This window comes from Besnoitia besnoiti, chromosome II, assembly GCF_002563875.1.
Source record: "Besnoitia besnoiti strain Bb-Ger1 chromosome II, whole genome shotgun sequence".
Classification (NCBI taxonomy): Eukaryota; Apicomplexa; class Conoidasida; order Eucoccidiorida; family Sarcocystidae; genus Besnoitia; species Besnoitia besnoiti.
Genome location: NC_042357.1, coordinates 294802 through 321604, shown reverse-complemented (window position 1 = coordinate 321604; position 26803 = coordinate 294802). Strand labels below are relative to the sequence as shown.

The 26803-nt window shown below is 54.7% G+C and overlaps 8 protein-coding genes across 8 annotated transcripts; 1 reads left to right on the top strand and 7 right to left on the bottom strand.

Moving 5' to 3' along the window:
* Positions 1 to 994: 994 nt before the first annotated feature.
* Positions 995 to 2005, bottom strand: BESB_033760 (SAG-related sequence; the record flags this gene model as incomplete). Its single annotated transcript, XM_029361962.1, has 1 exon — positions 995 to 2005. One exon carries the CDS (start codon positions 2003 to 2005, stop codon positions 995 to 997), a length of 1011 nt encoding a protein of 336 aa, XP_029220927.1.
* A 1532-nt stretch (positions 2006 to 3537) lies between these two features.
* BESB_033750 (uncharacterized protein) lies at positions 3538 to 4599 on the bottom strand (the record flags this gene model as incomplete). The annotated part of the gene is made up of 1 exon (XM_029361961.1): positions 3538 to 4599. One exon carries the CDS (start codon positions 4597 to 4599, stop codon positions 3538 to 3540), a length of 1062 nt encoding a protein of 353 aa, XP_029220926.1.
* A 3904-nt stretch (positions 4600 to 8503) lies between these two features.
* On the bottom strand, positions 8504 to 9550 carry BESB_033740 (uncharacterized protein; the record flags this gene model as incomplete). Its single annotated transcript, XM_029361960.1, has 1 exon — positions 8504 to 9550. One exon carries the CDS (start codon positions 9548 to 9550, stop codon positions 8504 to 8506), a length of 1047 nt encoding a protein of 348 aa, XP_029220925.1.
* A 4729-nt stretch (positions 9551 to 14279) lies between these two features.
* Positions 14280 to 15254, bottom strand: BESB_033730 (SAG-related sequence; the record flags this gene model as incomplete). Its single annotated transcript, XM_029361959.1, has 1 exon — positions 14280 to 15254. The coding sequence occupies one exon, from the start codon at positions 15252 to 15254 to the stop codon at positions 14280 to 14282; it is 975 nt and encodes a 324-aa protein (XP_029220924.1).
* A 1474-nt stretch (positions 15255 to 16728) lies between these two features.
* Positions 16729 to 17100, bottom strand: BESB_033720 (SAG-related sequence; the record flags this gene model as incomplete). Its single annotated transcript, XM_029361958.1, has 1 exon — positions 16729 to 17100. One exon carries the CDS (start codon positions 17098 to 17100, stop codon positions 16729 to 16731), a length of 372 nt encoding a protein of 123 aa, XP_029220923.1.
* A 2013-nt stretch (positions 17101 to 19113) lies between these two features.
* Positions 19114 to 20124, bottom strand: BESB_033710 (SAG-related sequence; the record flags this gene model as incomplete). The annotated part of the gene is made up of 1 exon (XM_029361957.1): positions 19114 to 20124. One exon carries the CDS (start codon positions 20122 to 20124, stop codon positions 19114 to 19116), a length of 1011 nt encoding a protein of 336 aa, XP_029220922.1.
* A 2143-nt stretch (positions 20125 to 22267) lies between these two features.
* Positions 22268 to 24702, bottom strand: BESB_033700 (uncharacterized protein; the record flags this gene model as incomplete). The annotated part of the gene is made up of 4 exons (XM_029361956.1): positions 22268 to 22725; positions 22906 to 22994; positions 23482 to 23696; positions 24046 to 24702. 4 exons carry the CDS (start codon positions 24700 to 24702, stop codon positions 22268 to 22270), a joined length of 1419 nt encoding a protein of 472 aa, XP_029220921.1.
* Positions 24703 to 24831: 129 nt separating this feature from the next.
* BESB_033690 (uncharacterized protein) lies at positions 24832 to 26636 on the top strand (the record flags this gene model as incomplete). Its single annotated transcript, XM_029361955.1, has 2 exons — positions 24832 to 24935; positions 25595 to 26636. 2 exons carry the CDS (start codon positions 24832 to 24834, stop codon positions 26634 to 26636), a joined length of 1146 nt encoding a protein of 381 aa, XP_029220920.1.
* Positions 26637 to 26803: the final 167 nt, after the last annotated feature.

Sequence of the window (26803 nt, the reverse complement as noted above, 5' to 3'; positions counted from 1 at the left end):
GTCGAGAAAACAGCATGTTCAACAGGGCACACTTTGCATGTTGGGATTGGGGCAGGAAGACAGGATCAACTCTATGTCGTGGCTTCCTCTCCTAGTGCAGCTGTTGTTTATTACTACATGTTCATTTCTTTCTGCGTGACCCTTTCTTTTGTGAACGAGGCAGCAGGCCGCGGGGAATGCATTCTCAGGCGGCCACCCGCGTGCGGCAACTGAACTCAGAACTGAAAACGCACAGAATGGGAGTAGCACGCGCAGTACACGATGCCAGAAAACAGTGCACACACTGATGACATCCAAGCGAAACACTGGTTATTCGGCATGTGCGCTTGCCTTGATTCTGCGGTCTTTTCTCCGGCTCTATCAAGACACATGGCAGAGCATTATATTTCTTCAGAGACAAGAAGACTGTGCAGAGGAAGGTTCGTGGAGGCAAACGCCGCAGAACAGAGACTGGAACAGTCTATGCGGTAACCTCCGCGAAGGACCCGGATGGAGCCCAGCTGGACGCCGTTGCAGAGTCGTAACGATGCTGAGGATTCTCGGTGGACTATGCTTGAGAGCCGCAGACCGGTGCGCCAGTCCGCGCCACGCGGAACTGCGAAACTGGAGCGCTCTTCTGTGAGTTTGCCGCCAGCATTAAAGGACTTGAATTCGTTTCTCCGTCTTCCTGCGTTCTTCGATCAATCGACGCCTTAGTTCGCGCGTCTGAAGAAGTGCGGACCCCCACTTTCCAGTGCGTGTACTATGGTCTGCTCGCCATTCAAACGGTAACTCAATTGCAGCAGCTTGATGCCCGTTTGGCCGCTGTCAACGTTTCGCGCTGATCCCTCCCATCGCGGGCATCCGCTGTCTGTTGCATCATGCCGGGGGTATAGCAGTTTTGGAGGGTAGCAGGTGTCAGCTGCCACCAGAGTCCCCTAGCCGACGAACAACTACTCAAACAACATGGTCGTGCGTCCTTCTCAAACGAGGGCCCCCGTCTCGAACAACACTCTTACATCCACGAAGAAAACAACCCGTAGGAGAATTGCCACGCCATAAAAGCAGACATTGTCCACACGGCTCCTCGAGCCGCTGACGCCCCCGCACTGCCCTTGACGGAAATCTTGAGAAGACACTCCTCATTCTTGGTGTCAGCACCTCGGGTCGGTGACAAGCTGTCTGTGTTTGAGGAGACGGCTGGCTTCACACACCGGTAGCAGAACGCGACGTCGTGTCCCGGCGTTTCCTTAACTTGAAGCTTATATCCATCTCTCGCAGGTTGCGCTTGCTCCAACTCAGCCTCCAAGAGGCTCTTCAGGGCGACACGCTTTTCGCACTTGCCGTCGCTGTCGTCGAAGACGTCTGTGACGGATTCAGGTTTCAGCACCATCTCCCTACCACATTTGAACGCAAGCGGACTAGACAGGGATACAGTGGCCGTGACGGACCCAGATGTGCACTCGGTTGCTGTGGGAGCTTCGGGTTCCTTCGGTGGAATTACAGCGATGTGAACCCTGCACGTCGTCGTGGTCTCCAGCGGATCACTACCTGTTCTGTGGCCAAGGACCGGACTCGACTGTTTGGTGATTTTGCATAAGTAATACAGATCCTGCTGTTTCCGTTCCTCCAGGGGTACTTTCAGGGTGTAGGTTATCGGGGTAACCGGCGACTTTTGCTCCGAACTAGACTGCGAGAACGAGGCGTTGGGGAACACAGCCTTCAGGACTGTCGGATTGGCGCATTCTTTCGTCAAGTAGACACTATCAGGAGGCGTAGCAGGCTCGAGCACAGCAGAGTGTTCCACGCTGCACAGAAAAGAGATCTCCGCTTTGCTACTGTCGAGAGTCAGCAGTAGTTCTTCTTGGCCCTGCGTTTTGCTATCGCACGCTGGCACTGCCTTCGCGGTCTCGTCCTTGCCGCCGGCAGGTTCGCAATAGGAGATTTCTGATATCAGACTTGCGAAAAGTGCAGATATGGCAGCAGCGGTTCCGAGGAACCCCAATGAGTTGCGTGAGAGCCGCATTTCTCCCTCTTTTCAAAAGAAGTGCAGAGAAACCTCGAAAACAATGTGTTGTGGTTGCAGAAACCCGATGAGGACAGGACACGCTGGGCAATGGTGAATTGACACGGTGCGCGCTGGAAGACTCTAAAGCGGAGGAAGAAGACAACCTGATCACAGGCAATTCTTCCCATGGAGAGATCCGACTGGAGTTGAAAATGCTTATTCGATGCGGCTTGTGAGGATGTGGGTCGTGTCCCGCAAAACAGAGGCGGGCTCTGAGGACGTTCGACTGCTCAGGCAATCTTGACCTCGCGCATGCGCTGAGTCTTACATAATACGTGTCAGCCAGGACCGCGTGGGAAGAGGTGGATGTCTTGTGTGAGACCTTGCTTCAACAGATCTGAGCAAAGTGAAGTCCGACTGACGCACTTTTGAAGTACCTACATACAGGTCCCGCGATCAAGTTCTATTAGACTTGCGGCCGGATACTCTTTGTGATTCCGCATGCAGACTCGTGCTGCCAAATAGATACGGGCTCTCGTAGGCTCATGGAATAACTCACTACTACTGCTGCGCGGCCATAGCTGAACAAGCGTATCTCGCCAATTCGTTATCGAAACCACTTGCTTAACATAGTGGCTCCAAACACCGCGGTGTTTTTTATGCGTTTTTAACGTAGGAGCTCGCCCCGCCATCAGTTAGTTATGCATCGTACTTGCAGCCTCCCGAGCTCGCAGGCGAGTACCACGCATTGCCTTTCCCCTCGGCCTCGTAATTTAGGCATCTCCAAGCGTAGCATACGATCATCGGATCACCGTCACCGTTTCCCTCACTTCCAAATGGCTTGTTTATTGGCTCTCAACTTCTGTGGGTTAGAAAACAAGTACAAGCATATTCAAAACGGAAAGTCTAAAAGCGTACCATCACTGTGAAGGTACATTTATCACACCATACGAGATCTCATGTGTCGCGACGCCGCAGAGAACCATCGCAATGCGCTGCATGAGCCTCTGGGAATTCGCCATTCACTTGGCAACCAGGCACCTTCAGATGCCAAGAAGTGTAAGGCGTCAATCGCGACCGACGTTGGGGTTGTCATCTGACTTCAGGCGCTGCACTGATTCTTATGCGGCGGCCGTTTTGACACAGTTGTATGTCGGCAGGGCGTATTACTGTACTTGCGTCGCTTTTCTATCTCTCACTTGCCCATCTCCTGCCCCCGCGCATACAAATCCTTCGCGCGTGAGTGCACTCTCGGTGATCGTGCTCCAACACATGGCTTCTTCTCCCTGAATACCTGCTCTGACTCCTGTTTGCAATCTGACAATAGCTCCTCTGTAAGAATCCTCGGCTACGTAGCATCATAGAGCTGCCAAGGAGAGCCTTGAAAAGCGAAGAATCCACACACCTCGCATGCATTATTAGGTCTCAGGAACGCCTGGTCTTGTTCATGGCTCCGTCTCGAAATACCCGGACACGCTCGGGAGCAACAGAGGAATATCGGGTGTCACAACTACACAAAACAGAGACTTCATTTCAGCGGCGGGGTGCTGCTAATATTCATAGGCGACGGCGAGAACCGTGCCACCCAGCGCTAAGGCTGCAGCTTCGCTCATGAGGGCAGCAGAGGGCAACGCCCCTGATGACCCACGAATCGAGAGTTTGAGGAGACACTGCTCCTCTTTCGTTTCGTTGTCCGTGGATCTCAAGCGGGTGCCATGCGATGAATTGGTCGGCTTCACACACCTGTAGCAGAGGGCGGTGTCGTTCTCCGGGGCTGCTGTATAACTAAGCGTGTAGACACTCTCAAGTTTGCCTGCGTCCGGACGCTCCAGAGAAGCCCCCGGGACGAGACTTGTCAAAGCAACCGACTTCTTGCAGTGCCCGTCTGTGTCGTCGAAGACTTCATTGGCGGATTCTGGCTTCAACACCATTCCACCCCCACATTTGAACTTGAATGGAGTGCCCGGGGCTACACGTGCCGTAACGGAATCGGCCGGACACTCTGTGACTTTCGGTCCTGTCTGGTCGCCGTTCTGCGGGATTTCTTGTTCAGGTCTTGTCTGCTCTTGATTCGGTGTCGCTCGGACAGTGATCTTGATTTTGCATTCCTTGCCCTGCTTTTGTAGATCGAGAGATCTGCCACCGTCGTGCTCGATCCCTTTGTCTTTGATGACGCACTTGTACCAAATGTCACGGCTCGTGCGGTTCTGTAATGGCACATTGAGTGTGTAGACTGGCTCAGTGCTACCCGGTTTTGGATGCGGCTGTGGTGTCTTCAGGGTGGCGTTAGGAAACAAGTCTTGCAATTTGAGCGTATGGGTGCACGATTCATTATCGAAGATATGCTCGCCTTGTGCGTCCGGCAACAGGTCCGCTGTTTTGCCTTGCGATGAGGTGCACATAAAGGAAATATTTTCTTCATTTTCGTTGAGTGTTAGCACTTGTTTTAGTTCAGAAGTACGACTTGTAGGTGGGGTAGTCGTGGGATCGTCGCAGATATGCACTGTTGGAGACGGATCAGGAACAGCGCCCGAGACATCGTCATGTGCCGATACTATGCCGAGCAGTGCGAACGCCAAGAAGGCGGCAAAGGCAAGTCTGGCATACCACATGGTCTCGCGCGTTGATTGACAGGTTGAAAAAAGATCCCCAGCGCAGCTCTTTGCTGCTAGGTTTTCGCAGAAGGGAAGAGTTGTTATTGGTAGCAATACCCCATATCAGGGGCGGAATAGAAGGGATGGAGTCTCAGAGCATTTGAAAGTTCTCAGAAAATAGGACGCTTGACCGAAATAGCTGGCAGAAATCGCAGCAAGCTTGTGTCATGGAGATTCGTGACTGCTTGCCGCGGAACCCCTTATTGAGGAAGGCGACGTACGCCTGGATAGGGTATTAAGTAGCTCCCGCCGCGGTCGTGCTCCCCGTGGCGCAGCGGGTTCTGCGACCCGTCCCGCGGGTTAGAAGAGGACCCAATGCCTCAAGCGCGTTCTTTCCAGGCTCTCTGGCACAGAGAACCAAAATGGCCCAAAATGGCATGCCATCTGTCCAAAAAAACCCGATCGCCTCAGCCAGACACCGGTGCTCGGGGGAACAGTGCACTTCCTTGTGAATTTCACACATCATCAATCTTCCAGATATCCCAGAAACATTCACTCGGAAGAGTATCAGTACTCTTTTGCGACCAGCCGTTTTCTAAACCCTTTCCTTTGCCACTTTTGAGGCACAAAAGTGCCCACTCTTCCTTTCCTAAGCCGTCGTTTCAGATGTCGTCTCGCCAGTTCACCTCGTTTTCTGTCAACTCTCCCGTATGCTTCGCTCACGCACGCCGAACTTGTTTTCCCCTTCTTGCTTAGGAGAATAATTGCATCTGCGTCATTGAAGTTCGCTCACGGTTAGTCCGCGTGTTCTTCGTTCGTAGACAGTGGAGTGATATTCTTCCACAGTTAGGGATACACCGCCGTACTCCCCTATTGATACAGCCACAGTGTAGAGGCTTTAAGGTCACAACAGTGTAGAGTTTTTACGGCCACAGCGCAGTACAGAATAGACATTCGTATTAAAGCCTCATTAACTCATCCGTGCGTTTAGAGGGTGCAAGAACCCTTCCTAAACCCGTGTTCACTACAGTAATGACGGAGCAAAACACAGGATTGTTCCATTGCCATCGATGACGGCCTGCGACAACTCTTCCTGCCTCGAAATTTTCGTTTGTACTCAGAATCAGTCCGCTCGACAGAGTGATGAAGAACGAACGATCTGAGCTTTGGGCCAGCCAGTGTTCTCTGCACACACTCTTTGAAGCTTACTGATCCGCGACTGCGCAAGACCTACCGTACATATTATTTAGTGTGCTCAGGAGCCTGTCAGCACTTTAGCTACAAACAATTGTAGAGAGCCGCTACTATGATGTTCCAAAGGGATGAGTTGAAGAGTCTCACTCCACACGCAGTGCCCCTGTGCGTGACATGACTCTAGACTGTCTACTTGACGGCGCCCGTACCGAGCTAGTACCAGTCCGTCAGAGAGAAGCTCCTCGCGCAGATGACCAGAGAACACCACTGTGAAAACGGCCTCAAGGCCAGAAGACTCACAGCCCCTTCACAGTTGCAGTGGATGTCGACTGCATTTTACACACTGAAGACGAAAGGCGCGGATCACCACCTTTCCTGCTACCTCGCTAGATGCACCCACCACCCATCACATATTCGTATGCGTGTAAACCAACATTAGAAAATACCGCCCACCAGGCTCGGAGGCACTTGCCTCGCAGGATCTGCTGGGAGTGCGCCGGATCCAATGTCCCCTTGAGTGAAATCCTAATCAGGCACTCTGCGTCCTCCTTTGCAGCATCTCGTGATGCTTTGGGGTCGGACAGTGGCTCTGCTGTGACCGGCTGGAAATACTTGTGACACAGAGCCGCGTCGTGCTCGGGCATAGTAGCGACGACAATCTTGTAAGATTTCTGCTGTGTGCCTGAAGCCTGTCCGTCCCTTTGTAGACCCCCTGGCCGCCATTTTTAGAAACTCGTGCCAACATGCCCTCGCCTTGGTATTCAGGCTTTTACAGTCTGTTGTTCCGAGGGCGCACCAGCGCGATAGGCCGAGAGTCTGGCGTGGTTTTCTACGTGGTAGTCGTGCAAAGGGGCCGAGGCGATTGCGACAATGATGCGTGGTGTGCAACACAAAGTCTGAAAACTTGAAAACTAACGAGTGTTAGAAGTGATTGTGGGTAAGGCAGCACAGGTGAGCTGAACTGCGTGCCACTGGACTACCGCTGCAATGGCAGGGGCATGCTGACCTGTTGCGTTGCGGGAGTCAATGCTACGCACATCTTCATGCTAGTGCTGTGCACGTAGAAATCGTTCTAGGGTACGAGCATGTGCCTCTCGAAATTCATTTGAATCAGTCGCAACCAACAGGCTACCGTAGTTATTTCCACTTTTCTTGTCAGGAATAGAGAGCAGCGCTTCGTATGTACGTAGACTTGTCCCCAGAAGAACCATAGTTGCCGGCCCCCGACGCAGGCAATCTCCATGCGGCAGAAACCCTATAACTTCGTTTCACGATATTGAACCGTAAGTATTTGCAGGCGTTAGATGCACCAGCTTGGCCGGTTTCGTATACCCTAAACCCTTAAGACGGTCCCTAACTATCTACGCGTGTACAGACCGTGGCACCGGCTCCTGAAGCCGATAGCGCAATATTATCGATGCCTGGAACGATCTTCGGGAACGTTTAGTGAGGTGGATAGCGCTGTGCTGTTGGCATTGGATGTAGGCATCGTGCATGTGGCGCAGATACTAATGCTGAATGTGCCCGATGCGCGGCGCGTAGATAAAGTGATGGCCTGCGCAGTTCCAATAATGGAGCCGTAATGCCAAACAGGCGACGGCGTCTAGTCTAGCAAATCCTGGATCAGACGTTTCAAGGCCCTCTTCCATCTCTAGACGCGTCCTCAAGCGGTGGGTTTTCGTCGCCATTTCAGATGCTCGGTCGCCTTTCTCTATGAGCCTTTGCTTTGCCTCGGGTTACAGTGATCTGGCAGCGCGGCTCTCTTGGTGTCAGGGGTATTCTCTACTTTCTTGTGAGTTATTATGCATCATCGCATGCCAGGAGCCTTGCCGTACTAAACCCTACGGAGTGGGCGGAGTTGTGGCTGCGGCGTTACGTTTCTCGCATATTTCCTAGATGAGCAGACATAAGCGCGCTTTAGGCATTCCGTTCCGCCCGCGGATGCGGCGTCCTGACCTGCTGGCTGCGTCCGTCTGCGATCGGGCTGCCTCGCTTCTGTGCGGTCGCTTTCCTGCCTAACACTTGCGACTCCGAGACGACTGCAGAGAAGTGCGTCCTCCTGAGCTCGCCGCTTTCTCTCTCATCCACCTCGTACTGAGAAGTCGCCCTCCCTGGTCTTTCAAGTATGATATCTTCTGACATACTAGCTGCGCTGCGACCGAGCAGCGGAGCATGCACGTTTTCAAAAGGACGGGGTGACGATCGGAAGCAGCTCTTTGTGTTCTGCAACAGCACCTTTATTGTGTTGACAAAACTCCATGCCAGACGTGTTTTCAAGAGGTCGTTCTCGCTCATCCGTAGACGCTGGCAAAGAGGGAAAAGTTCAGATGCGAGCTAACCCGCCTGGTGTGCATGAGCAGGAGCCTTTAGTATGCTTCTCCCGTCCATGAGTTGCTGGCACTGCCCCATCCTTTTTCTGTTGAAGTATTTAATTATCCCAGCAGCGTGGAATCTATGCAGGGTTCTCTGAGGCATTCGTCACGTACCATGCGATGTGATACCGCGGCCGCCGCAGAAGCTAACGACCGGTAGGACGAGGATTCACTCTGGATCTCCACGTAGGCGGCAACAGCAGAAAGAACAACTGCCGATTTCTCAAAGCCCTGCCTAGAAAGCGAACTTGCATCAGCCGCACTTTCTCCCATATTTAGAAACTTGGTGGGTAACGCAGTATTGACCACCTTGAAATCCGACGTGCACTGTGTCTAACTCAGTGCTCCACTAAGGGCTACACAAACGCGTAGACAAACTCCAGAGCGGCGCTGCCGGCGATCAGAGCAAAGGCCTTTGACATTGAAGACACAGATACAGCTGACTCCGAAACTCCCGCGACCGAGACTTTCAGCACGCATTCCTTCCCAATGGCTTCGGCTCCGAGACTGGACTGTGCAGACCCCTTGTGCGTGAGAGGAGAGGGTTTCACGCATTTGTAGCAAAACGCGGTGTTGTGTGCCGCGGCCTTATTCACGGTCAGTGTGTACTCGCCACTTGATGGAGCTCGCTCCTCCAAGGTCGCGTCTAACATGCTTGCAAGAGGCACCTCTTTCCCGCAGTTGTTGTCGGCAATCTCAAAGACATCTTTTGGTGATTTGGGTTGTATCGCCATTGCCGCGCCGCATCTGAAAGTCAAAGGGGTCTCAGGCGACGCCGTCGCAGCGTGAATCCCATCGCTGCAGACAGTGACACCCGTTGGATCCTTGTTTTCTTCATCATGCTTGTCTTCCGATTCGGGTTGTTCGGGCACCTCGGTCTTTTGGCGGGCTTTCACGGCGATGTGCACTTGGCAATCCTGCGTTTTCTGAATGACACGATTGTGAAGCACGGCGCCATGTTCGCTGGCGTCTTTAGGGAGCTTGCAAACGTAACAGAGCTCCACCGGCTTGCGGTCCTCTGAAGCCATCTTGAGCGTGTATGTCGTTGGGATGGAGTGCGCCACCCCTGCTTTTGGTGACGTCAACAACACGGCGCCAGGAGCCTCGGTATGTAGATCCGCCGGCGTCGTGCAGTCCGGACCTTTGTAGAATCGGCTTTCTACCGGGGATGGCTCGATGGCAGGGTCACCATTTGAGGAACACTTGAAGGATACATAATCTTTCTCGTCGTCCAGCGTCAACGAGAGCTTCAGCCCGCCGTTTTCTGGATCATCGCACGTCGGGATTTTAGAGCCTTGCTGCGAAGCGTAGGGTGTTCCATAGGTCTCTTTGGGCGCCACAGCTAACACCAGAATGAAAAAGGCAGGAAGAAGTCCAAACATTTTCATGCAGAAGCCGTCCATGGTGGCAACTTATTACTACAGCGATGCTGAACCGCCGCAAGAGTAGACCCCAAAACGAACAACAGCGGGAGGAGACACGCCGTTTGCAAGAGCTGCACGTATTCCGATAAAAAAACCAACGGAGAGGGCAGAATCACGCAGCTGTGACGGCTTCTTCAGAGACTAGCCTTTCCCGGGAGTGACCGCGGGTCGGTTTCTTCTGCGCTGCCAATTCTTCGCGCTTGTGCGTGCGAACCCAAGGGTCATCGTCGGGTACTACGGGGTAACCGAACCCCGGGTTCGCGGAGCCTAGGGAGCGGGTTCATGCTGGCGAGGAGACGACGGCGCGAGTGCGGTACTCGACAGAGTGGCTTCTTGCCAGAGTTCGGATTGCTTGAAACATCGACCACCAAATGCACTGCGGAGGCAATCAGAAAACGAAGCGCCCCCTCCCATCCCCAGCCACGTCGAGAAGGACGCACAGAGCTATTACATACAAACCGGAAAAATCGTTTCTATTCGTGGGGTATGGAAATTTGCCTCGCTGGTTGCCTGCGAGACACAAAGCATGTGCAGGAAAACAAAAAGACAACGCTGTCGATGATCTGCTTTACAGAATCAAAATCACACGAATAAGGAGGGGATCGAGCGCGCACACGGTATACGAGGTTGGGGTGCCGTGACGGGATCCTTTCTCTTTTCGACACTTTGGTCCAAGAGCTATGTGTCACTCATTCTTGGTGGGAGAAGGCGGTGACGTGAATGGTCGGGTGACCTCAGAATCATCTGGAAGCCCAAGTGGCGCCTGACGCCATGCCACCGGGGCGCGGCATCTGGCTCCAGAGATTTTTTTTGAGCTTGCGTAGCGACGAGGTCTCCATGCCCGCCGGCCCTTGTTCGATTCGTTCCCCTGTGTCCCATATCAGCTCTGTACTCAGCCTCAGTTCCATGACATCTCTGAGGTTTGCCTCGACTACTTCCGTTCCACATACCAGTGGATGCGTCACTCAACTGACTCCCCCTCACTGATGCGTCAGGGACTCTGTAGATATGAGGGAATAAATATGCCCGACGACCATTATCCTAGCGCACCCTGGTGTCGCGGCATAGCCATTCTTCCCGCAGAAAATTTTCAGAGCTCCGTTTCTAGCCGGCAATACATTCGGCAATGCCTTGCTGCATCGGACGTGTAGGGTCACTACCCCCAGTCCAGGCCTCTGGTCAAAAGCAACTGCCTCTCTTCCAAAGGACTAAACGGAAAAGGGTGAAATGAGGAGTGCCGGCGGTCCTGTCTCGAGCCGGAGCCCTATCTGCTCTAACGAGCAGCGCCTGTAACTGAAATCCACAATGTGCCGCCCTCCTCTTCCACTAGGTCCCGTCAAAATAGACCCTCGCAGTTAAGCAGCGGTCAAAAGAGGTTCGAGAGGCCCAGTTATTCACAGATGTTTGCCACAAAATAATGCGATAGCAAATCGGCGCGTTCATCAGTCTTGTAGGAACGTAACGGATAGCTAGTCATGCTTCACGTGACCACATCTGCGCAGCATCACTCTTCCGATGGTTTCTCTCTCGATATTGACGCCACTTTCTCCATTTTTCTCCGTATTTTCGTCCATGTGTCAACCTAACGCATTCACTCTGAGCAGTCTGAAAGCGATACAAGAGCTGTTTCGGTTAGCGCTTAGGCCAGCACTCCCCATCTGAAAGGCTCTCGACACCACGCCTATACCGCGTGTTCTAGTCCTCAGATCTGATCTTCCTTCCCCCACAATGTTGGAAGAGGTGAGTGGGCACCGCACGGTTTTAGGGCAATGCAACCCTCGTGGGTGTCCACCGGCACTCTTGCTTGTCGAGCGGCCATGAAATGACTGGCTTGATCCACGCGTAAACCTCCTACTGCGGTGTACACTCAGAGACGGAGGAGTCCGAGCGCGATACTTCCCACGATACAGCCAAGCGCTGCCAATCGTGGACTCGTGGATTCCCCTTGTGCGGTTACTCCTGGTCGTGAACCGCCTGCAGGGCTGTCATCCTCGTTCCGTGGCAGGACACTGATTTTGACTGTGCGAGTTTTCCCTTTGACAGAGTTGCGGGGCTTTCACTGATTGTATTAATGAAACGTGATTAGTTCACCTAGCCAACACGATCCGGTTGTTTGGGGATAACCTCCCTATATAAGCCGTGCATATCCATGGGGGCACCACCTGCAGGGACAATGCACCTAAAAAACAAATCCGCCTTCTTGCGGCTTGTCGAGGTACACACCGTGTGTATGTATTAGCCAGCCAGTCGTCCGTTTCGTATACCTCAGCATCGCGACAAACTCCATCCAAGAGCTTCACCGTCTCAGTGGTAGGATTAACGTAGTACAGATCCGCTGTCGGCATAAGACTGGCCTTTGGATCCGGACTGCAACTGAACGATACGGCATTCTCTCCCCAGAAAAAGGTGATGAATAATCCTGTCTCAGAGATGATAACTCCAAGTACGATGCTACTGATTAGACTAACATCTGAGTAGTAGTTTTCTCTCGCTGTTAAGATGAGTGAGAACAAGAATCCATATATTACGCCTAGAACATAACCGATGTGGAATATGTAAATAGAAGATGTGTAATACAATTAGAATGCAACCTACAAAAGGTAATATAAAGTGCAATACAAAGAATCGTTTTAATGTTACATCAGATACATAGTATCCACCGACTAACCAAGGTACTAAATATGGTATTGGAGAAAGGAGATTAGTAATGACTGTAGCACCCCAGAAACTCATCTGTCCCCATGGTAGTACATAACCGAGGAAAGCAGATCGACAGCAAGCGTTAAGGAGATTGCCTGATCTGCATCCACTTTCGGTGCACATATCGCTTGGGCGGCGGAAACATCCCCTCCCGCCGGGATGTCTTTCATGCAGTGGACTTCTAATAGATTGCTGCAAAGCACCAAGGTTATGAAAATAGCGGCGCAGATGGTCTTCAGAGGATAATGCCCCATCCTGTCCTGCGAAGGGTCATTCGGCGTGTCTCAATTTCCACTCCACAGAAAGGACTGTGCCCGGTCAGCGTAACGGAATAATCGACTTCACTGATACAAAACAATTCGCCCTAGACACCGCTGGGATAGCTCGATGCGCAACCCACATAGAGAACGAGTATCCATAGCTTTTAGTGCACTCTGTAACGTCTTGATACACGAACCTCCTCCCTTCTGGCGGCCGTACAGCGGCGCATGAAGAGACACGGGCTTCCGTTCGCGACGGCGTCAGTGACAGTCCGGCTGAGAGACGCGGCACGGAAACCGGCGTCGAGCCAGTGCATATTTGGTTTCCCTAAGCAGCAAACGGCAGCGGAATGTTCCAGCATCTGGTTCCACGGGGAGTTCAGGATAGAAGTTGATCTCCTTTAGACAAGCTGGGGTGTGCCGTGTCAGTTGTCCTAACCCATTCTGGGTCATCGTGTTGTTCTGTCTCTGCTGCAAACGACAGTCACCACTGCATAGCTTGCGGAAGACGGTGACGTAGACGGTATGAAAGCGGTTAGCTGCTATCGAATTCCCATTGCTTGGTGACGCGCACGTTCGCACGCGTGAGCATCAGCGTGTCTTCGCACCACTGACTCTCCCATACACTTTCGCATCCATCTCATACGATTGAGCGGCGCGTAGATCCCGCCCCAGTTGTTGACGTTGTCGTCACTTAAGCTGGACATCAATGTTTACGGTTGCACTCATGCTGTGTCAGGGAGCGAGAACACGTCCCATTCTCCTGTCCCCATACGCTGGACGCCTGTGATTTAGGAATTATATTGTTGTTGGCGTTGTTCGCGGCAGCCGTCACGCATTGTGGAGACTCCTCAATGCCTTTTTGTTGTCAATAAAAGGGTGCAGCAGAGGAGTTCCACGCGCAAGCGACAAGTGTTGCCCTCCTTTGTGGGTAAGTAAACAGGCCAACCTCGACGCGTGACCTCGCGACAACATGCTTGCGTATATACGACGAATGCAAACCACCTCAACATGAACGGAACCGCTCCAATAGAGCAGGAGCCTCATTCAGCCATGTAACAAAGGTAACGAAGGAGCCGCCCTTGCTCCACTACGGCATATCGACTGCCACCAGCAGGGTACCGCAATGCATTCTCGTGTACAGGCGATCTGCCATGAATTTGTAAAACGAACGCATGCGTTGTGAGCGAGCTAGCTGCCGATCTCCTAGAACCAGACAGCAGTTCTGTCGGGGTTGTCGGATGCAGGCGTGCATTATTGTGACGCGCCATGCCACGGCCACAACGATTTGAAAGGGACTGTGATGAGTCATGGGTGATGCTGGGAGTGAGAGAGCTGACCGCCACGCTCGCGCCCGTGCTCTGGCAGAGTCTCGCCAAAAAAACGGGTTGCCACTGTGGTCGAAATCCAGCCCACCTATGATCAGACATGGTAATACCTTGCTCGGACCCTATATTGGCGTCGCCACTCACCAGCAGAGCATATCTGTTCCTGCCGTTTGTTGAATCCAACATGACGGGAGTGTGTCTGAGACTCAAATGGCAACCCTCCCTACCCATGGGGCGCTAATGCCCTTTGTCCACACGGTGCAGAGTCACACGTGACAAAAACTCGAGTCCGCTGGCAGCATTTTGAAGTGGTGCGTAGTGCGTCCCGTCACATCAACAACTCAAGCAAGTGCGCTTGCAGAATTCGACCTACGAGCGCATAGTTGAAATCAGAACGTCACAAGTGGAGCAGATTCATGATTAATCCCCCCCGATCAGGCAGACAGGCACAGCCCACACTGCTGCTCCAGACGGAGACGCCCCCGACGTCCCTGTGACGGAAATCTTGACCACGCATTCCTTCCCTTCGTCAGCCGGTGTTGCTCGCATAGACGCAGAGCGACTCTTCTGGCTGTCCGTGTCCGCGGCGACACATTTGTAGCAAAGCGCCGTATCGTGAACAGGAGGCGTCTTTACAGCGAATGTGTATTCTTTGGCTCCAGGCTGGTCTCCATCCTGTGGTTTGGAACTCAATGTGGCATCAACGAGCTTCGCGAGCGATTCCTTCTTCGCGCATTTACCGTCGCTGTCCTCAAACACGTCGGCGGAATTCTCTGGATGCAGCACCATGGATTCAGAGCATTTGAAGGAAACGGGTTTCTCTGTGGAAGCGGTCGCGGTCAACGTGCCTGCCTTGCATTCGAGGGCAGCGGGCGGCTTTCCCTGGTCGTCTTGGGCCTCAGTCGGTGGTTTCTCGAGGGTGATCTTGAGAGTGCACTTGCCTTTGTTGCCAGCAGCGGTGAGATCTCCCTCCACCTGTCGCCTGATTTCAATGGGAGCGGCTTTACTGCAGCTGTAGTACATAATCTGGCCTTTGCGACTCTCTTGAGGGATCGTCAGCAGGTACGTCGGCGGGTTTTTCTGAGGAGATGGGGTAGCAAGGGAGACGTCCTTACCGAGGTCTGTCAGAGGTCGTGGCTCTTGACAGTCTGGTTTGTCACAGAACATACTATTTTCTGGAGTAAGTTTGGCATCTTGCACGCCACAGTCGAACGAAATGTTTGGCTCGTTATGCTTGAGGGTCAGTTCAACCGTATGTCCTTGGGGTGTAGGAGTGCACGACGTGGTGCCACTGGACTCTTGGACATCTTCCGTCGCCGAACAGGAGATGAATCCCGAATTCAGCAGAGCCATGGCAATGGCGACAAAGGCGCCACCGAATCGAAACGAACTCATTTCAAGCTAGTGCTAGAACCGCTGACCAGTTGGCTGATGTGTGGCGCGCCACGGTTGCAAGGGAGCGCGACCGACGAATGCTGTCAACGAAAACTCGTTGTCGTGCCAGTCTCAGGCTCCTACGAAATGTGCACGAAAAAAACGGGAAAACTTCCGCAGTCTCTGCCAACGGCATGGAGTTGTAGAGTACCGGAAAATGTGATGCAGTTCCACGCCTTTAAGATCCGACAGTGTGAGGCGCGCGTCTACCGACTACCGAGCCTGCCATTGCATGCCACCCCAAGGACCTTGCCAGCGGCCATCGCGATGAAGGCATTGCGAGCTCTTCAATGGATCGTCGACGTTCTTTCTGAATAGACTTTTCGTCGTCTTTCACCCTTTTTTCAGAATCCAACATGGCGTCTACTATCTGGCGGTCGCGAACTCCACTACAGCTTTTCTGGCAATATAGCCCTCCCCGATATGATCACGACCCAGTATACGTCGCTCTTGATTCCGGCATCGCTTGTGGGGATTTACTACACATGTTTGAGGCGGGGTCAGGCCGCATTCTGTATGATCTAGCAAACTCGCCACATAGTCTCGCAAGTTCGGATGAGTGCGGGATAGCAGTCACACTGTCTTCCAGCTGCACATGGGGACAGCGCTGGAGTATATAGTTCGCGCTGTCGGCGTGCCCAGCCAGTTCTCTGCCAACATAGCGCCTTCAACGTCGTACTGCGCCAGCAATGAGAATGGATACAGCCGGCCGAGGCGGACCAATGCTTCGCATCCGTGACCCGTTCCGTTGCCTGCGTAATGAAGCACGTCTAGTGGGTTACGCGAGGCGTTGTACCTTAACGTGACGCCGCCCAGACTCTCCACAACGAGCCATGTACATGCACACGGAAACAACCGGAGCACAACACAGGCATGAATATCCGCGCCTAGAGTGTTGAGTGCCTGATGAAAAGGACGAATAGCGACGATGATATAGTTAGGCGCTGGTCGCTCATCGAATGGGCAACTCAGGACAACAAGCGCAATGCGGTGGCAGTCATGGGTTCCAGCTATTAAACACAGAACGCTCCCCCCAGCATAACATTCCGCAATGGAACGAGTGAAAAATGTCCTTCATCAGATCCCGCGTGCACCAGCTGTACATGCTTGTTATCGATCGCTGGCACAGCGTGCGTTTTGTAATACCGCGCAGGAAACTTGACAAGCGGCTGTGCGAGCTCCACCCGTTAAACCGTAGGCGCCACCGAGGGGCTCACTCCAAGGCCATCCCTGCCTTGTCCGTCGCCTCCGGGGCGCCCTTCCAAGGAGACTGCCGTTTTCTGGCGTCGCCCGCAGAGCTCCACCGGTTTCCACTCCATGAAGTGGGGGGTCGCCGGGAACGAATAATCAAACAGAGTCGCTCTCCAAAACCGTCGGCATCACTCCCCGCCCTCCCTCGGGCTGCTGCCGTCGTCAGCGATCTAGATGTTTATATTCAAGCACGCAAGCTGCCGAGCACGAATTCCCACACGAAAAAAGAAGGCACAGCCAATAAGGCAGCTGCCGACGTAGATGGGTCCGATGTACCCTTCACGGCAATTTTTAGCATGCAGTGCTCGACAGCCTTGGCTGCAGCTTCAACAGAGGGGTCCGGCGTGGGCTGGGGCGGAGTAGTTTCCTTCACGCACTTGTAGCACAGTACGGCGTCATGGACGGGTGCTGTTTTCACGGTTAGGGTGTATTTCTTCTCTGCTTCGTTTAACGTTTGCAACTCAGCTTCAACAAGATCCGTGAGGGGAACCTTCTTCGTGCACTGCCCATCATGATCGTCGAACACTTCTTTAGGAGGTTTCGGGTCGAGCGTCATCGAGTCTCCGCACTGGAAGACAAGCGGAGAGTCTGGCGACGCATTCGCTTTCACGGTACCAGTTTTGCACTGAGTCACAGTCGTACTCTGCTCCCCGGCTGGATGCGCATTTCCTCCGTCGTTGGATTGGTCCTCGGGTTCCGGTGGTTGTGTTTTCGGCGCCTCGACGTTGATTTTCACAACGCAAGTGTTTGGCTTCGGTTTAGGGTCTGCTGGTCCTTCTTCATTCTCCTGTAGCGCGCTGCCTACCACCAGATTCGTGGGTGTCGAGCAAGTGAAGTAGAGCTGACTGGGACCTTTTCTTGCTGGGATTGTTAGCGTGTACTGCTGGCTTGGCTGCGGTTCTTTAGACGCACTTGTCAGCTTCGTATCCGCCCCCAGGGTCGACAGGAGTGTTGGATTGTCGCAGGACGGTGAGGCGCAGAACTTCTGGTCATTCAGCGGCGGCGAGAGTACTGTTTCCTTCTTTAATCCGCAAGTAAAAGATATGCTGGTCTAGTCTGCAGCAAGACTGAGGATAATCTGCTTTCCTTCCGTTTGAGGTTCACATGGATTTTCTGCAGGCGTGGCATGCGCCGGTGGCGATCCCGTGGCGTCGACACGAGGGGACGTCAGTTCAAAAATGGAGACTGCAACTGTCACGCAAATTAAAAAGTTGTGGGTCCTAACGGGGCGACAATGTAGACTCATCTTGAAGAAATTCGCTCACACCCAGGCAACAAGCAGTAGCTACCGCACCCGCAAAACTCTAATGGAACTTGAAAACTCGAAATCGACTGCCCAGGGCCCGATAGTGCCAGAAAAAGTACCGTTTACTCGGGTGTGTCATAGACAACCGACAAACTCTATTGTCTCGATAGTTGCAAACCTGGAAAAGATCCGGCGCGAGATGTCTTTGCCGTTGCTGGAGGAGTCATTGATCCGCGAGGCTGCGCACGGTTCACTGCAGCGGGCGGCGGAACTCACCGTCGCTAGCAAACCGGATTCTACAGACCCCATGCACGCATGTGTCGCTTCAGACGGAAGGAGCTTGTCGTACCCGTTAATGCTCAGTAGCTGCTTTAAAATAGGCGCAGCACTTGCAGTTGGCGTTAGTGCATGTTCTGGGTTCTGCCCTTCATCTGCAACGCCTTCGCGCTCCCCCCGCCGCCACTCGCTGCTTGTGTGCTGACCGCTGCCGACGATTCATGCCTTCTGAAGCGGATCTCGTGTCGCGTACCTTGTGACTCGCCACATTCTGGCGTTGGTTATATTGCCACCTAGTGGGCGTCTGCAGCGCACCCGCATCTTCTGGGTCCCTGCGCTGTACCGAAGAGTGTGGACTTCTGGTCTTCAGCTTCAAAATCTTCAGCTTTTTGAGGGAGCGCCAGGTGACCTAGTCATCGTGCGGAGTTCCCGAGGGTCGCCAGCTCTCACGGGTCCTCGCCGCTGCGCTCGTAAGGCAGGACATATTACCTGAGGTTCCTCCGTGGCTCACAAATGCTCCGAACCCAGCTCTCTACCCGGTGTTGTATTATTCTGTCTCAGGGACGACAACCGGTGCGGCATTTCAGAGCTAGAGCGCAATACCGGTGCGTGCTCCTCTCCCGTGATCCAAATGCGTGGCGATTTGACCCTACTTGCGGCTCAGCGACTATCATTCCCTCAGGCAGAGTGTGAGCATGCGATCGCCACTGAACACTTGCAAAGTGACGAGCGAGAATATATCTGCGTACACCGTAATCACCGTAGAATGCCCTCTCGACACTCCTCAGCAAGTCAATGCGATACCTGTCGTGTCGAACTGCGTTCCGAAGTGTCTATTGCTAGACAGACCCTAGAAGCCTCGGCGGGCCTCCAAATGTTTGAGGACCATCGTTTTCAAAAGCAGAGTCCCGGGTAGTCTCACGTAAAAACCTGGAATGCTGAGTACACCAAGCTGGCATGCACCACCATCTCTTTTCAAAATCACAGCCAGCCGGCTGGGGTCAGTATCTGGCGCACCAGCACATCGTCGAACCTTGAACCTCAATATCACACGTAGAGCAGATTCATGATTAATCCCCCCCCGATCAGGCAGACAGGCACAGCCCACACTGCTGCTCCAGACGGAGACGCCCCCGACGTCCCCGTGACGGAAATCTTGACCACGCATTCCTTCCCTTCGTCAGCCGGTGTTGCTCGCATAGACGCAGAGCGACTCTTCTGGCTGTCCGTGTCCGCGGCGACACATTTGTAGCAAAGCGCCGTATCGTGAACAGGAGGCGTCTTTACAGCGAATGTGTATTCTTTGGCTCCAGGCTGGTCTCCACCCTGTGGTTTGGAACTCAATGTGGCATCAACGAGCTTCGCGAGCGATTCCTTCTTCGCGCATTTACCGTCGCTGTCCTCAAACACGTCGGCGGAATTCTCTGGATGCAGCACCATGGATTCAGAGCATTTGAAGGAAACGGGTTTCTCTGTGGAAGCGGTCGCGGTCAACGTGCCTGCCTTGCATTCGAGGGCAGCGGGCGGCTTTCCCTGGTCGTCTTGGGCCTCAGTCGGTGGTTTCTCGAGGGTGATCTTGAGAGTGCACTTGCCTTTGTTGCCAGCAGCGCCGGGATCTCCCTTCACCTGTCGCCTGTTTTCAATGGGAGCGGCTTCACTGCAGCTGTAGTACAGAATCTGGCCTCTGCGACCCTCTTGAGGGACGGTTAGCACGTAAGTTTGCAATTCGCCTGTTGTCTCTCCGGCTTTCGTTAGTGTGGCGCCGGAACACAGGTTCGTAAGAGGCTGTGGCTCACTGCAGTCAGGCTTAACGCTGAAAGAATTGTTTGCGGGACTAAGTACTGCAGTTTTGGTACCACAGTTGAACGAAATGCTCGACATCTCGGGAGTGAGTGACAAGGCCACCTCGGTCTCAGTCGCTTGAGGCGTGCATGTCTTTACTTCACCGGACGCAGGCTTTTCTTCTGCGTGACCGCGGATTGGTTCCAGAAGTACCAACACCGCCGAAACGGTGAAGCAAATTCCCCACATACTTTTTGCGTGCCGCGACACCGCCATTTTCAAGTTGCCAGGGAACCTCGACAAATCGACCAGGGAGGAATAACACGCGCCACGGTTGCAGGGGGGACGCAGCGGGAGCCCGAACAGAAGAAGAAGACGTTGTTGCCACCGGCTGGTCTGGGGACGAAGAAAATTCTCATCACTTCCCTCTCTTTTGGATATGTTTGGACCGAAGAGAGGCTAATTGTCTCCAACGGATGGCTGTGGTCCCCGAAAGCAAGGCCGAACCGTCAAACTCTCGACGGCACGCGCGGCGTCTTTTCCCTTGCGAAAACGACTTCCGTTCGGGGCGCGGGTTCGCCCATGTGCAAGCCGGGTCTGGCAGGGTCCGCTCCTTGACACTTTCCACAGCAGGCCTTCCGCCAGTGAATCCTTCGGTTTCATGCCCAGGACAATTTACCGAACGCATGTTCTTCATCATTGCTATGCGAAGACGTGGTCTGCAGATGTGGTGACTTCTGCCAAGTGGGACTCTACGTCAGCCCGGCTTAGCCACAAAGTCGCATACTACGCCGTCAGGCCAGCACAGTATGTCAGTGAGATGCACCTGCAAGTCACGTTGTTTTCGTTTCTTGGAGGACCCTCAGAATCCTGTATCGATGCGATAAAAAAGACCCTATATGAATGTGGTGCGTCAGGTAACTCTCTTTGCGGTACCGAAGAAGGCAGCGCGTTCGCATAGTGACGAGCAAGCGTGGGATATACTATCTGTAACAGTCGGCGACCTGTAGGCACAATTCAACACACCTGCATTGAGATCGGGAATCCGTCCGCCACACAGTTCATTCTGGGCCTGTCGCGTAGGCATCTCAGGTGTGCCGCGTGTGTAAGGTAACGCATGGGAGAACGAACCGAATGGCGGCTCCCAGCAGTCTAACCGAAAGCGTGTGGGCTCCTGCGCTCTGCATCCATCGCAGAGATTCAAGTCTATGATGCTGTCGACGAAGCAGTCGTCGCGCTGTGTGCGCAGATCCCCGCCCTTTCTTGCTCGCCAGCTCACACGCTTGTCTCAATCTGGTAACAGCAGCGGGGGTGTGCCCCTCCCTCCCCTCCCCAACGTGGTATGGCGTTTCTCTACGCTTGCCAGGGGGTCTTGGAGGCGCTGGCACTAAGCGTTCTGTATTTCTCCGAGTGTGCCTGAGTCCCCGGACCCTCCTTGCGCATGTTCCACTGACAGCAGGGAAGGTGTGCTGATGCAAGCTTTCTTACTGCTGTACGGGCCTGGCGTAAAAGCGATGAACACGGCACATGGAGAGACCGTACAGGATGCCTCACACTGCAACTTGTGTGTGGCTGACAACGGGCGTCTTTTTACGAGATCCCATGTCAAGTATGAGCCTGGCCTGAAAACCGCTACAAAGAGGGGCCGTCGTCTACACAAAGTCTCGCAGCCAGTGGCGTGGCGCCTTGTTGTGTGAAGGCACTCCAATTAGTGTGAATGGCAGGGACCCGCGGGTGAGAACAAGTGAGTTCGAGTGTGCACGAGTTCTGTCTTTTGGAGCGACAGAGTTGGAGTGTGAATGAACGCACGCCCTGTTTTCGAGATGCCCGACGCGTCCGTACCACTCAGAGACTTTGAAGAGAAAATCCAGCCGTAGCCACTGCCGAACCTCTCGCCGGCTCCTGCAAACGCGTGAGATGAGACTGTGAGGCGTAGAGTGGTCCGCAAACAGGCCGCCATGTGCTCGGAGTTCTTTTACCCCTCGGCTCTTTTCGAGACCGACAGACGACCGCACCGCAGTACCATTGCTCGAGCTTTTTGAGGTACGCGTATTGTTCGCACTCATTCTGCGTAGCTGAACGTGTGGTGTGCTGGCGCGGAAGTTTGCGACAGACGCGTCATCCGCCACAGCCGTCTACTGCTCGCTAGCGCTACGGAAAAGCGAGTAGAAACAGGGAGCGCATCCCGGATGAAGCAAAAAGGAGTAGGATTAGGGGCAACTCTCAGACCAAGAGATGGGAAAGAGAGAGGAGAACTTTTGGAAGCCGAGCGGGATAAGAACAGAGCAAGTGGAAGCGAGAACTGGCGGCACACCTTCCGGTGCGCCAAACAGTGCCGCCGAGGACGTCTCCCCTTCACTGTCAGCCCTGCGGCGCTCCTCTCTGCACGGACAAATGCCTGTTTCGTGTGCGTCTCCACTCAGCTCCCAACGAACGACGCTGGAAGCCCCACGGCTTTGAGCATCTTCTGTTCCTCGTCTTCCTCCTGTTGTTCGTGCTTCACTGCCCCTGAGGCCTTCGTTCCGGCGGCAGCACGCTCGTCGTCTTTGTCGCCGTTCTTCGCGTCTTCCTCGCTCTTCGTGGCCTTCTTCTTCTTTTTGAGTTTCTTCCGCATCTTGCGCTCTTCCTCCTGCTTCTGAAGCTCCTCGAGCCGCCGCTTGATCCTGTCGATGTCGTCGTAGTTCTCATCAATCGCCGCCTGGCCGCCCGCCGCCGCAGCCCCAGCCGCCTCCGAGCCCCCGCCCTGCCCTCTGGCGTCGCCGGAAAAAGGCCCTTCGCCCTCTTCTCCCTCGAGCTCCAACTGGGACTGTCGCTGCATCTCTCTCAACTTGCTAATGACCTGCTTCGGCGCCGCGCGCTCTACGCGCATCGTCATACCTAAAGGCGCCGAAAAAACACGAGACGCACAAAAACACGCACGAAAAAAATTCTAAAAAATTCGGAGAGCTATGCCAACGGAATTTCAGGCAGCATGCAGACCAACCTGCAGGAAAATGGCACGAAACATTTCTTGAAAAAACGGCGGAAGACATTCCCTCAGGTGTCCCCGGGCCTTACCGAGCATGCGGTTATGGTTGCGACCGTTGATGTGATCCATGTATGCCGCAGAGTCCTTTATAAGGCACTCGCACACGTCGCACCAGAAGCTGAAGAAAAGAAAATGGTACAAAACAGGAAAAGGACGCATAAAAAACGCCGTGTTCCCTTTGCCAGAGTAAAAACAAAACTCGGAAGACACTGTTCCTACACAGGATGTTAAAAAAGCCGCCGGACCCCGTTCCGACTCTATCGCACACACCAACTCACGATACGCCAGACCACGGAACTCCTCACAAAGATGAAGACGAACCTGCCCGCCCACAGATGCGTATGCATATATATATATACATGCAAAGCGGACTACAACAATGTACAGGCTTATTTCCCTACATTTATCTACATAAACATCTATATATATACACACAGGCGTTACATAGATGCATACAGAGTTACAAACATACATGTATACGCGCGTATACGTGAACCCTCGAAAGCGTTTACAGATTAGTTCCTTACACTCCATAGACGGGTGCGTATATATAGAGATATATATGATACGAGGCATGTCTAATTTCGTTTCCTGGGGTTGCCTACCCTCCCTGCTGCATGCGAGGCGTTTGGAGAGTGACGATTTTTGTTTTTCCGAGCTCCTTTGTCAGGTCAATGGAGAAATCTCGCCGCTGCAAGGCCTTTCGGTGCTCGATGGGCGGCGCGGCTTTCTTCTGCTTGGGCTGCGGCAGGTAGGAAAACACGTCGTCGTCATCTTCCTTCGACTTCGCGAGGGACTCGTAGTACGCTTTATCCCACACCTGAGAGAGCGACGGAGGCGAAAGAGAGACACACGCGAACGCAGAAGCACACCGGGAAGTACACAGCCCAACACTCTGCCGCGCACTCAACGCAAGGCACGTCCTCCCCCGGTCGAGCAGCAGCACGCTGAATTTCTGCAAGCAATCCAGCCAGGACGACAGAGGCTTGACACTTTGCGCGCGGGTCTCGGCGGCCCTCGCCTCCCTCCACCCGCCCAGCGGCCTCCTCCCCCGAACGGCTCGCGCAGAAAACAACAGTGGCTCGACAAGACTGACGCGCAGAACACGAAACGCCGCGCCGCGGCGATCGGCGCCGCGCTCCCAAGCGCCTTGCCGGCGCCCGCCTCACCTTTCGGCCGAGTTCGTCGGTGGCGTTGACTGGCTCAATATTGACTTGCACCTTGGGGGCGGCCTTCTCGCCGCTGCGCGCGGTGGCGCTCGGCGCCTCGACGTTTGCCGCGCGGGAGAAGCCCTGGATAGCGTTGCGCGTGTTGAGGGACCCTGCGGCGATAGCGCTCATGGAAGCCTGCGCCTGCTGCACGGCGGCGGCGCTGTCGGCGCTGCCGGCGCTGCTGCAGCCGTCGGGCGCCTGCAGCTGCTTCGCGCGGCCGCGACTCGCCGCAGCCGCCGAAGAGAAGATCGCCGCCTGGAAGTCCTCTTCCTCCTGCTCCGCCTCCGTCGGCCGCGGCGGCTTGGGCGGCGGCGGGAGCGGTGGCGGCGCGGGCGCGGAGAAGCTCGCAAACGGCATCTGCGGGGCTGCGGAAAAACCCGAGAAGGAAGGTGGCGCTGAAGAAAACCCCGAGGGTGCCGAGGAGAAGTTCGAGCGACGCGGCGGCGGCGCGGAGACCGGCGGCGGCGCAGGGAAACTCGACGCCGGCGGCGGCGGCGGACAGGAGGAGAAGCGTGAGGAGAATCCGCAGGCAGAAGAGCCTGCCTGGCTGGACTGGCTCGCCGCGCCGCCAGACTCAGACGCCGAGGCGCCCGACGCGGAGGGAGGCTGCGCCATTTTCCTCAAAGGGCGAACGGGCGCCGCGGCGCGCGCGCACAGGACGGTGCCTTAGAGGCCGCGGGTGACGCGCCACGAGGAGCGAGAAGCCTGGAGACAGAGAGAGTGAAAGGGACAGTGAAGAAGAAAATGAGAGGCAGAACGGAGGAGACAACCAGAAAGGAGTCTGGCGCCTTCCGAAAACTGAAAAAGAAGCCGCAGAAGGGGACGGGAGGCGAACGAGGAGCTATAGAGTGCGAGGCGCCGAATAATCCATCGGGCAAGGAAGCACGGGTGTCATGCTGTTTGTCTTCTTCTGCCTGTGTCTCACAGTCGCATCCAGCACTGCGCCGGGTTTTTTAATCGAAATAAATGCGAAATAGGGGACGAAACCGGACGAGGAGAGATCGTAAGGCGGACAACGAGATGAGGGGGCTGAAAAAAAACGACGGAAAACCTCCGTTCTTCCGAGCCGAATCCAACACCGGTGCGGCAAGAATAAAAGGAAACGTGAACGAACACAGACACTCTTGAAAAACGGAGAAGGACGGAGAAAAGGGAGTGAAACGACGAGGCTGCTCTCCGTTTCAGAGAGAACTGCCGCGGCCAGCACTTTGCGAAATATCGTGCTGCTGCAGACGACGGAGGAGAAAGAGAAAAACCTGTCAAGGAGAGGGAGAAAGTCAGCTTGACCTCCCGAAGAAGGAGGATCCCTCCAAGTTGCACAGAAAGTAAGAGAGGATCGCACTGCAGGGTTTTTCACTCTCAGCTTTTTCTGTCCATGCCCGGCTTTTCTCCTCAGAGCATGCAATCTCTCTTGTTTCCGCTGGCGCGTCGTCCTCGGCGCCTGACTGTGCTGGAGGAGGTGTGCAGCGACGCCCTTGTGCGGGAATTTTCGAGTTTCCTTGCGCAGAGTTGAGGAGAGACCCAATCGTCTGCCTCACCAGCAACGGATATCGAAGCTCGGAGCCTTCTTTGCGAGCGGGAAGCCGATTTTCTTTTTCATTCTGTCGAGCGGGGCTCTCGCGAGCAGCGGCTCAGAGCCACGCGCAAAGCCGTCTGGTTCGAAAGAGCAGCAGCCAGCGAGACACGGAGTCCACGCCCTTGCTGCTGTCTCCGTGCCCTCGTGCTTTCTCGCGAACGAGTTCAGATTCTCCTCCGAGCGACTGAGTCGACAAGCCGGCCCTTCGAATGCAACGGGAGTCGTCTGTCTGTCGCGCCTGCACACTCCCGAGAGGCTCGAAGCGGCATTCGCCGCCTCCCTCTCTCGCGTCGTCTTCGTCGTCGCTGTTCTTCCCCCCCTCGGGCGGCAGTCAGTCGCATTCCGCTGCCGAGGGGAAGTCTGTGGAAGGGCACGCGGGATGCCTTCGGAGTCACCTGTTGGGGTCTCAAGCGCGTCTCCAACGCCGCGACTGCGGGTTTTCTCCAGTTTCCTCGGTTTGGCGCGCCTCGCAGCAGTTTCGCCGCCCGGGGGCCCAGAGTCCGTTCTGTGCGGCGGCGCAGGTCACGGCTCGACGGGGACGCAGTGGACTCTGCGCGTTTCCGTCACTTCCCCGCGGAGAGCTGAGCGGGCGCTCGCTGCCTGCTTGGCTTTGACTCCTGGCAGGTGCGACGCTGCTGCCGCGGGTCCCAGTTTCGGCCCAAGAGACGCAATGAGAATCTTTTTCCGCGGCACACACCGCATTCGCACCGCGCACGCTCAGCCACCCTCTGCGGAGAGCCGCGCAGAGGCCGCGCGGCGCCCTCGCACGGGCAAGAATCCGCGATATTCGCAAGCTCGTCGCGAGCCGGGCGCACATTTGCACAGTTCTTGCGTCCCGAGCTGCAACTTGCATATTTCTGCAAAGCGGCCCCCTGTTTTCGTCAACGCGTTCGCGCCGCGCGAGTCGACGGCGGAGAGTCTCTGCAGTCCGTCGTCACGCGCGACACCGAAGGATCGAGAAGGCGCCGCTTAACGAGTCTTCTCTTTCTCCCGCGCCGGCAGCCAATTCGCGTGGAGCACAGCTGACAGATGAAGAAAAAGGGGGACATCCGCAGATTTTGTCTTATCTCCTTCGGCCGGCGGCGGCGCCAGGCTCGCGTGTCGCCGTGACTCCGACTGCGAGGACGCGAGACAAGACAA